The sequence below is a fragment of the Papaver somniferum genome, unplaced genomic scaffold, assembly GCF_003573695.1.
Source record: "Papaver somniferum cultivar HN1 unplaced genomic scaffold, ASM357369v1 unplaced-scaffold_15, whole genome shotgun sequence".
NCBI lineage: Eukaryota > Viridiplantae > Streptophyta > Magnoliopsida > Ranunculales > Papaveraceae > Papaver > Papaver somniferum.
Window position 1 is genome coordinate 1,950,944 of NW_020624376.1, and position 12,263 is coordinate 1,963,206.

Sequence of the window (12,263 nt, forward strand, 5' to 3'; positions counted from 1 at the left end):
CAGTAGCCATTATTGTCAAGCAATCTGTCTATTTTTTTTTTGATGTTATGTATTTGCAATGTTCATTTTTCTAAAATAAATAAATTGTGGAAAAACCAAAAAAGAAAACATAAGTATTACATCGGGTCTAAGTTACTATATCCAAAAAAATCGGAAACTGCTTCTGGTGCCTTGTTTCCTCAAATTCCTCGTTGCATTCTAGACAGTACATGCAACACCAATCATTTGGGAAGTGAGCTCTTTGCGCAAGTGTGGTTAATGTATCCCTTTCCTGTAATAATAATAACAACACGTCAATTTTTTCAAGGCATCCAGTTGTAAATGGTATGAATCTAATAGATTTGAATTATACCTCAATCTTAGATATCACCTTCTTCTCACGTAACATAGCAATTGAGGAAGGACAAATCTTGACCACTCTTTACATAGACAGAGTTAGCCAAACTATGTTTTGCAATTGTCTTACGTGAAAATTATTATTAATCCATAATTTAGTCGGCTCCTATCGAAGACGATCTAATTAGTCCTATAGAAAGTTAATCTTAAATTTTTGACCTTATTTCTTTACCAAATTATTGAAGTATTCTCAGTCATATTTTGCTTTTTGTGATCTACCCATCTGTGTCTACTCTACCTTCTAACCCAGTGAATGAAACCTATACATATTGATCCATAATTTGATATTGTTGATTTGTAATCAAGAGGTCGCATGATTTGAGAATGTAAAATATAAACAATATTCTATAAATATCGGAGGCAAAATTTAGATTTATGATTTAGAGTTTTTTTATGATGATTTTGATGAACACACATAATTTTCAAACAAACATTTTAGAATGCAAATACATTTTCCCGGTCAATAAGGTTTTATATTGGTAATTGAGTGAAAGTTGTTATCTTTGTAGGTAGGTGTCGCGAAACAACTCGACATTGATGGTCTTTCAGGAAAAAGAATGTAATAGTACTTGAGAGAGCCATAATGTTCTCTTACGCGGGTACACCAATCGCCTTTATATAATACGGGTGATCCAACAGTCATGATTATATTGTCTTATACGTTCCGGTATCATGCTCGAAATATTTGGTTTTCGTCCTTATTAATCGTGCTAAAAACAACCAATTACATCTTTCACAATGCAATGTTGCATGTTTTGTGAAGATTATTTTTTTACTTGGTCAATAAAACTCACTAAAAAGTAAAAACTATTATTATCCACTACTATTACCAACACCCACCACCATAAAAACCATCCACCGCCACTATTTCTTCCACCAATACTAATGTTACCGCCTCCACCATTCACAAACACCCGCCACCGCTTATACTAACCCTACTTCCACTACCACCATTAGAGTTAATATAGTTTTTAGTAAAAAAATTTATTAATAAAATTATGTATTTATGTTAGATTATTAAAGGGACATTTATAATAGAAATTTAATTAATCATTATTAACAATGAATGAGACACTAATTAATAAAACATTTAAAAATGGTTAAGTTGAACAAACTCCAGCGGTAAATTTATCTTTTCCAAGGACAAATCCTGACCACTCTTTACATTTACATAGACAAATCGATAATAAATAATTTCATATGTTCTGATCTTGATTCGTGTCGTTCGTTTAGTTATTACATAACATGGCAATTGATTGCATCAATTTTTTAAAATGGACATGTGTTTTATCGAGTTTATTTTAATATTAGAATGATCAACCGCGTTTTATACTTTATAATATAACGTTACACATTTTGTGGCGTTACAAAATTAGCATAATATGTTTTTGTTCACCAATACCCGCCACCACCATAAAACCATATGAATCCATTTTTTTTATCCACCACCACCTAGCAGCAGAGCCAAGGGTTGACTAACCTGGCTCTAACCCCTTAATTTTTAATAACTACATAAAAATTTTAGTTTATTTTATAAATAGTACTTTGTCCATATATAATTTTTATGGTTTATTCCATCAAAGTTTACATGTTTCTTTTTTTTTAAAAAAAATAGGCCTCCTCAATGTCAATTTTTAACTCCACCACTGTTACCATCACTGCCGCCCATCCCATGTAGGTTGTTGGACGCAATTTTAATTTTTAATCACAAATGCCATGTATGAGGTTTAGATTGAACAAAATGTCGTCAATTGATTAGTTTCATTATTTTTTTCCGTGTATATATTCTTTTTTGTATTGCAATCAATTTTATTTTAAAATAAAAAAATCATGATTTATACGACATAGTATCAAAGATAACAGGGGTACCATTTGGGTGATCCAACTACGATCATGAAAATATTGTCTTGTATGATATCATCCCTGAAATATATGGTACCTTCCTTTATCAAAAGTGTTAAAAACAACCAACCACATCTTCTACGCTACGATGTTATCGATGTTGTAACGACAACATAAAATTAATATTGTCCATCACTATTCACCAGCACTCACCGTCACTACTTCTTCCACCACAAACCAGGGACGGATCCATGATTTTGAGGAAAGAGGGAGAAAAAAATTCTTGGCAAGTTGGATACATGTGAAATATGGACTTTGTATTCATTTTACGATAAAAGAACAAAAATAAATATAATTGTGCTTAGCTCTGCCCTTAACCACCACTAATCTTTCGGCCTCCACCTCTTCTACTACTCATTGTCGCCAAAAATGTCTATTGATATTATTTATCAAAATTACTTATTAGTATAAATAAATATTATAATTAATTAACTTTTTTGTACATTTAGTGAAAACCTTTATAATTAAAAAATGATTAGTCATTTATTATGAGCAATTAGTGAAACATTAATTAATAAAACACTTTATAATGAATAGATTATTTATTATGTGCAATCAGTGAAACACTAATTAATAAAGCAATCATGGTATTTAAGTTGAACAAACCACCACTGTTGATTTATCTTTTCTATTAATTCCAACTAATGTGGAACACTGGTTAGAGGCCACTCTTATGACACAATAGGTCATGAGTTCGAACCTACTCGTTATAATTTTTGAAGTTCCATATCTTGACTTGAGTATTCATTTTTTATTATGACAAATACAACTACTAGAATTTAAAAAAAGACACCAGTGAAGGAAAACCTAGAGAAACACTATTAGTCCAGGCTGTAACATAACATAAGCAAAAATCATCAAAGACCGAGGAGACAATAAGGATTCTTTCTTTTCTTTTTCTACCTAGCAGCATATTCTTTTTTCCTGACATCATTAGAGGTGATTCCCAAAGAATTAGGGGAGACTAATAAGACAAAATAGGATCACCCAAAACTAAAATAAAGCCACCCCTTATCTCAACTTTTTGAAATGACTAAAATGCCTTCTATAATCGGTAGTTTATATTAATGTATGTTGGTTTGTGTTGCGAAAATTATAATCGGTAGTTACAATAGTAATTTCATGATGTTAATTTTCTACCGATTATGGTAGTAGCCCCAAATTCAAATTTTTCAAAAACCAATGGAATTTTGAATTTCTCTATTTGCACAATCGGTAGTTTCGTGATGTTTATTATCTACCGATTGTACAATCGGTAATCTCGTGATGTTCTTTTATTTACCGATTGTGGTAGTAGCCCCAAATTCAAAATTTTCAAAAACCAATGGAGTTATGAATTTCTCTATTTGCACAATCGGTTGTTTCGTGATGTTTATTATATACCGATTGTACAATGGGTAGTCTGGTGATGTTATTTTATCTACCGATTGTGGTAGTTGCCCCAAATTCAAAATTTTCAAAAACCAATGGAATTTTGAATTTCTCTATTTGCACAATCGGTTGTTTCGTGATGTTTATTATCTATCGTGATGTTATTTATCTACCGATTGTGGTAGTAGCCCTAAATTCAAATTTTTCAAAACCAATAGAATTTTGGATTTCTCAAAGAAGAGAAGACCATAGTCCCAATCGGTAGATAAAAAAAATACTAAATTACCAATTATAAAGGGACATATAAGTATTTTCAACCTATTTTGTCTTATTTAGTCGTTCATAATTTTTTCAGGGTTGCCCCGAATGACGGCAGGTTACTTTTAAAGAGATAATTTTCCTAGAAGAAAACGTCAACCTCTATATCTAGATAAATTTTCATGTCCCTTATAAATTTGAGAAATGTTCCACTTGAAATTAAATGGAAAAGTAGTCGGCTTTGAGTTGTTTCATTGCATTTTCCTAAAGTCAATTATTAATATTATAGTGGATTTCATATCCACGGCCTGTATCTTCTAAATTTTTTTTTTTTTTTTTTTTTGAAGCACTGTATCTTTTAAGGCTGCGGATCGTCTGTTACCATTTCCTTCTGTTCCCGTGTTCCACCCAATCTTAAGTAGCCACGTGTCGATGTTATAACGACCAAAGCTTACCAATTTAAAACGTCATATAGTTGTCTAATTTAACGGATTTTCAAAGAGAAAAAAAGAAAGGAAATAAGTATCCCTACATTAGTTACAATTACAAGGAACACAAAATTAACATTCCTCAAGAGAATCCATGAGATGAAGTTTTTTATTTCATCATAAAAATACATATTATAAAGATGAAGATTAACTAAGAACCTTGGTTCAGTTGTTAGCTGTACGAGTTGAATCTTTATTTTTGTTGGTTTGTGAAAAGAAAACCAACATCACACTCTAACAGGGGTTAGTCCTCGAATGATTTCTGGGGAGTTGAGTGTATTTTAAATCTCAGGAATTTTGAGAGAGTTTGAGAGAGTGTAGGGAGTTTGAGAGAGTTTGGTGTTTTTGAGTTCAGGGAGTTTGGGGGAGTGTAGGGAGTTTGAGAGAGTTTATTAGAGGGAGTTTGGGGGAGTTTGAGAGAGTTCACTCCTAACTTATTCTCTTTTAAGAAACAATAAACCCTCATTTGCAAATAACATTGATCTTTAATCAAAAGAAAAAAAATAAATGAAAATGATCATATCTCTGTATCAATAATATGTTATTTTGTGCAACGTGATAATTTTTTTCCCCTTCAATTTAACGGTCTCCATACAATTCTAACTCCCTTTATTTATTTCTGAAATTAGGGTTCTTATTTGGGGTGGTTAAGGGAGTAGTGGTTGGTTATAGGTGGTGATGGTAGTGGTGAGAGAATAGTTTTGATGGTGGTTGCAGAAGTGGTAATGTAATTCAACTCAGGGAAGCGCTAATTGTGAAGACTTCTACATTTTTTTTTGCTGGTGCATCTTACGGGATATGTAGATCTAAACAAATATATATATCCACACGTTTTCGTGGACTCTAGATCACTATCCTAATATCTTCATAGAAATGTTTCACCGTATCATAATGGCCATCATCTGATAATCATTTCATCATGTTGGGAACAACATTTTTGTTGCTGAGATTTGAGAAATCCATATGATTTGAAAAGAAAGATTTTGAACCAAATTTGGTTGTGAGACCAAAATACACTAAAATCTCTACTCTTTTGAGAGATTTGTTGTGAGACCAAAATACACTAAAAACTCCTTCAAACTCCCCAAAGAAACCAACTCCCTAATATTGTAGGGTTTTATGACTAACAGGGAGTTCAAGAGCTTTTATTAAACTTCCCAGCGACTAACAGGTGTTTTCTATGGAGTTTAGGAGACTCCTCTAAACTCCCCCACGACTAACGGGGATTTGGAGAGACTCCCTCAAACTCCCTCAGGACTAACAGGAGAAAACCCAAATACATTAAAATCTCTCGAACTCTCCCACGACTAACCCCCTCTTAAATATTTTGTTTCGAAACTAGAGCATGTACTTCCCATTACAGGTTTGTTCATTGTTAACATTCATCCTTGGCACTTCCCATTACACAGGCAACATAGCTAGGTGATGATTCTAATTATGATCACACGGTCCTTGATTCCAAGTTTGTGGTGGTTTAACCAGACTTCATTGTTGACTCCTATATCACCGTCTAAATAAAATAGTTTTTATTCTAATTTTAGTGGTAGATTGATATTGCAGTAACTGAAAAGACCCCTGCAAAACTTATTTATCTACTGTGATCAGAATGCAAAGCATCGCATGTATATTCATCCCCTAAAATTTGGACAATTTTTTCATCATAAAAACATTACAACAGTAAGTTTGTGAATCGTGATAAACTAGCAAACTAAAAGGCCGCTGCAATGAGCATCTCAGTAAAGTTTTTAACAGGGTTAAAGAGTATGTAGGGAGTATTCTATTGACAGAAGAGATAATTAAGGGAGGGATACTTATTTCTTTTTTTTTCTCTTTCAAAACCCGTTAAATTAGTCAATAATATGACGTTTAAATCTGTAAATTTTAGTAGTTATAATATAGACACGTGACTATTTAAGATAGGGTGGAACACCGGATCAGAAGGAAATGGCAACAGACGATCCGGAGCCATCTTTTAATGTAATAATATATTTTCGGGTGTGGCTTTATACTCTCCTGTTTTAATCATGAATGTTCTTACTTCTATTTAGGGGTGAGCGTGTCCTGGATCGGTCTAGTTTTCAGCTCATTCGCATTAACCCAATTTATATTGGATTTCATATTTGATATCCGCATCCAATCAACATCCGACGAATTGAATGTAGATGATCTAATTTCTTACAATTAACAAAAGTGATCTTTCTTTTTTTTTGCTAATTAAATTTTCATTAATGGAAATCATGATTAGATGGATCTCAAGTACATCAAATTCAAAAAGTAATAAGAAACAATACGCTTGTAGCGGTACATGATTGGAAACTCGGACAAAGAAAAGAGAAGGAATTTCAAATACTGACTTAATACAAGAATGCAAGAACCGATTGAATCGGATAGAAAATGGTCTTCATAATATTTATGGACCATTTGATATATCGTCTTCCGGATGAAGTAACGCTACAATGATATATGAGTAATCTGCAAATTTGTTGACCGGAGAATCGAGAGTAACCTGAATCTGGTGGTGCACTTGTACAAACATATAATCAAGATCAAGTGACCATTAAAATAAAAGAGAATCACTATGAAGATGAAGACTAAAATCACCATAAAAGTGAAGAAAAGAAGTTGTAGCCGACAAACAAAGCAAAATTAAAACCCTAATAAGAAAGAATCTTGTTATTCTAAAACTAAAACACAAATAAACTAAGATCTAGCTAGCCCCGAAATGGACTAGATCTGAGCAAGAATATGAAGTTGGGTATTTTTTTTCTCTAGAGAAGCGCAGACACGAGGGTAGATGGAAGGGTCTTTTATTTTTAACAAAACTGAATTAAGATTCTACTACCATTACCATAATTTCTAATATTAATTAATTCAAATACACACAACTATTACTAACGTTTCCTTTACTCACTCATCAAATACCAGTAAGAAACTCATCCTTCATCGAATACTAATAAGGAAACTTATCAATTTAAATAATAATAAATTTTCTTATTTTATCTAATATAATAATGTTTTTTCTGAAAAATAAATAAATAAATAATTCTCTAAACAGATAAATTTAAATATGGCTACAATCTGGGTACCAACCCCTTTTTGAATAATAACACCTAATCTATGAAAGATAAAACTACCTATATCACTACTTGCATCATTATTAACTAAGAAATTCTTCAATCTTTTTAAAAGGCAAAAAGTGTCTTCACTAAGTTCTCCCAAAGTAGAGAAAGCCAACACACCCAAACCATAACCATGAAAGACGCATTTGTCCAAGTATTTATCACGTTTACGTAGAACAACATTGGAAATATCTCGGCCTGGGATGAAAGCATGAATACCTCCCCTGTAAAAGGAGAGATGCCTGTGACATCCATACAGACATCCTGACCATTTTCCCAGTTATAAACAAGAATGTCTGCGGGGGGTAAACCTCTATTATCATCTGACAAGAAACCCAAAGCAACCTATTTACGCGCAGGAACCCCAACCTTGTAACAAATATCAGCAATTACATTTCGTACAAGGTCGTGTCGGAACTTGAGGCCAACATCTTTGTCTCAATGTAGATCGTGGTCACCAAAGTTATCCATTGGCCTATTGCAACTTGAACAAATACCATCTTCACCAAACAAAGGAATACCAAGATGGTAACAAACTACAGCTATGAACTGTCTTGGCCCGAGATACTGATTCAAACCATTAATGGGTACAACCAATAAATAGTCTTGTGCGTGCTTGATACGGTTACATTGTGTAGAACCCCCTAAGCTAGCAGCTGACTAATCCAAGAGATTATATATAAAAAGAGGCACTAAGGATCTAAAACATCTAATTAAAAACATTAATTAAGAAAGAAGTTCTAAACAAAGATTAACCCGAATCTAAACCTTCTCTGAAATAAATACAAGAACTCCTCTCAAATGTTACATATTCAATAGTGAGTTGGTTTACAAATAGAATATAAACACAAAATAAACATAGCGGAAGCTAACCAAATAACGAAACCAACTCCTCGAATCTTTCAACACCACGTGCACATCTTGATCTATCTCTGAAACTGAAAGTGGCAATTGAGTGAGCACTTTTTTTTACTCGGTCAATAAATAGATTAAAAAAGCAAAAACTATACAGGTCCTAGGACATATAGAAGCTAGCCAAGAGGCCACCTTCTAAACAAGCCTATTTAAAACGGAAATAAACCTCACCCGGCCATTCTACAGAAAGCATAGAGATTGGCCTCGTCTTCAGCTAGCAAACAAGCTTGCTTTGCCGAAGCATCAGCTGAAAAATTTACTTCTCTATATTTATGAATAAAACGAATGTTGGAATAAAAATTCCTAGCTAATCTCCACTTCTTCCTTAGTTTCCATGGCAAAGCATCATTCTGGAAGGCTTGAATGCAACTCATCGAATCAGACTGCACGCAAAGTTTCCGCGTATTCCACCTCTTAGCCAACATATCCCCATAAATAACTACGCACACTTCAGCAAAATAGTTGGTCTGCAGGCCAAGACCAACGCTCAAAGCCCCCAACACCGCTGCATTTGCATCCCGGAAAGTAACACCAGCACCTGCAGGGCCTGGATTACCAAGAGACGCACCATCACAGCAAATCATTATCTCATCTTGAAAAGGAGGATCCCACCTTACTTCAATTGGAGAAGAGACCTTGCACGATCTATGCTTCACCTTGAAATAATTCAAGATGCGCAAATCCTCCATATTATTGTACATATGGCCCTTCAATCGAATTGAGTGAACACATCATCCCTAAAAGGGGTGCCCAATAGAAATAATAACTAACTTTCAAGTAATCACTATAATGAGTTAAATACAATGCAGGTTTTACTGAAAACCGATAAAATACGAAAATAGATAAAACATAAATAAAATCATAAGTTATACTGAAATATAAAGATCTACCAACCAATCTTGTGGCACACATTCACAACAGTAATAATAGTTAAGCGACGTAATCATTCGGAATAGCAAGGCATGACTGTTGCGGAGTCTTCAATGATCATTAAAGTACCGTGAGGTTTTCTGGCCTCGAAGTCATAAACGATGTGTACCTTACCAGTACTCATTCTACCCGCACTCTACATATCAAGTATCCAAAGAAACTAATGGTGACAACTTTATATCTGATAGAAGTGCTTACACAGTACATAGGCTATATACACCGCGTAAATTCAACCATCATATATAAGATTCTTGTAGGATCAAAATCTCGCAATAATTATGTCTCAGCGAAGTTATCAATGGTACATCACAATAGCGTCGCAGAACAATTTCAGAAACGACGTCAGCAAGGATCATGAGAAAGATGTGATAGTCCTGCGAAAATTAGAGAGCTTGCGAAATTAACATTTGTAAGGTTGCGAGAATGTCGCAAACCATATCCGAAAATAAAGGACAGATTAGCTGTCATCCACTATGTATTTCCTTATAAATAGTCATTCGAGTTGTAAAGGAGAGAGATCTTTTTGAGTAAGAAACAAGTAAATAGGAGAGAGAAAGTTCAGAGAAGAGATCATTCTTGAATTCTTTATCTTTCTTGTAAGAACATTCAAAAATTAATCAATAAAATTAAGAATATAAACCTAAAATGAGTTGATCAACAATGAAATCATATGAGGGGTGTAGTGTAGGATTTCCTGCAACTACATAATGGCGCTAGAAACAGGAAATTGAAGATCGAAAGTTGAAGATTATTGATTGAGAATATTCAAATCAAGAAAGTAATTATATAAATCAGTGAATCAGTTAGAAGAAAGATGAGTAGAATTAATGAAAATGGCAAAAGATTGGAGTGTGATATGATAATAAAAAGCTTGATTAATGAAATCCATGAAAATATCAAAGGAAAAATACATAAACGAAATTTTGAAGGAAAGAAAGTTATGGCGGTAGAAAAACATCACCCTTGAAAGATTGGGAAAAGCAAAAAATTGCATTCGTGTCGGAAGAAATACCAAAAGAAAATTTGAACCATACATCTCCGTTGGTCATCACAGTGCCTATTACACGAAAAGAGAAGGAGACAACAATAAAATCCACAGGAGAATGGATGTTGAACAGAACTTTAATCGATACAGCAAGTTCAGTTGATATAATATTTTATCATGCATTCCGGGGAATGGGATTTAAAGACGAAGAAATGTCCAGTTCAACATATTTTGTTCACGGCTTTGGAAAATCCACAACACAACCTAAAGGAGAAATAGTGGTACGAATTCCACTTGGAGAAATCGAAACACATGTAACATTGTGCGTGGTAGATATGGAATCGCCATATAATATGTTATTAGGAAGATCATGGATACATGCGATAAAAGTTGTGGTATCAACGTTGCATCAATGTATTAAATTCCCCACTCCAAATGGAATAGGTGAAATCAGAGGAGATGTTGACAATGCGAAATTATGTCATCAAATTTAAGTAAAACATTATGAAGAACAAGCAAAAAAGAAACAATTTCGCAGAAAATTGGCAAAAGAAGCAAAGAAGGAAGAAGAATTTAGAGTATATATGATAAGGGCAAAAGAAGGAGAAGGAATACCCAGCGAAATTTCGGAAGAAGGGTAAAGACCCATAAAAGCAATAAAGAACCAACACCAATGGAGAACCTAAACCCAGTTACACTGCCGCAGAACCAACAAAAGAAATAAATGTTGGGACTGTAGAGGGCCTCTAATGTTGAGAATTGGAACCAAAATGGATATAGAAGAAGAAAAAGAACTGTTAACTTGTTGCGAGAATATAAAGATATTTTCGCAGGAAACATGGATGAGATACCAGGAATAGATCCATCAATTGCATGCCACAAATTGGAGATTAACAAAAATGTGAGACCATTTAAACAGAGAATAAGAAAAATTGCAACAACTTACCATTCCCAAATAGAAGAAGAATTACAGAAAATGCTTGAGGCAGGAATTATAAGAGAAGCTAAATACCCAGAATGGATAGCGAATATGGTCATTGTCCCAAAGAAAAACAAGGGAATCAGGATTTGCATAGATTTCACTGATTTAAACAAAGCTTGCCCCAAAGATAGTTTTCCGTTACCAGATATTCCTCAAATGGTGGAATCCGCAGCGGGAAATGATAGGGTATCATCTTTAGATGGGTACAAAGGGTATAACCAAATCCCTCTCGTGAAGAAGATCAAGAACATACTGCTTTCTTTGCCCCTAGAGGTTTATATTGTTACACGAAAATGCCATTTGGTTTGCGAAACGCGGGAGCGACATATCAAAGAATGGTAGAGAAGGTGTTCGCAAAATGGATACATAAAACATTAGAAGTATACGTGGACGACATGTTAGTAAAGAGTAAAGAAGCTAAAGACCATGTACAAGACTTGAGGGAGATTTTTGAACAAATGCGGCAGTATAACATTAAATTGAATCCTGAGAAGTGTACTATTGGAGTTGCATCGGGAAATTTTAGGCTACATTGTATCAAAGGAAGGAATACAGGTTGATCCAGAAAAAGTGCAAGCAGTTCGTGACATGCCAACACCAGCAACAATAAAAGATGTACAGAAGTTGAATGGGCTTCTAGCTTCGCTGGGAGATTCATTTCGCGATCATCAGACAAATGCAAATATTTTTTCGATATACTCAAGAAGGGTGCAAAATTTAAATGGAGTGATGAATGTGAAAAGGCTTTTCAAGGAATCAAAGAACATCTTATGAATACAACTATTTTACAAAAGGCAGAACAGGAGAAGAATTATTTACCTTGCGACAACGTCGCATGCATTAAGTAATGTGTTATTGCGAGTAGACGCAGGAATGGAGAATCCCATTTATTACATTAGCAAAACTTTTAATACCGC

The 12,263-nt window shown here is 34.0% G+C and overlaps 1 protein-coding gene across 1 annotated transcript; it reads right to left on the minus strand.

Moving 5' to 3' along the window:
- Positions 1-8,616: 8,616 nt before the first annotated feature.
- LOC113335592 lies at positions 8,617-9,138 on the minus strand. Its single transcript, XM_026581617.1, has one exon. It carries the CDS (start codon positions 9,136-9,138, stop codon positions 8,617-8,619), a length of 522 nt encoding a protein of 173 aa, XP_026437402.1.
- Positions 9,139-12,263: the final 3,125 nt, after the last annotated feature.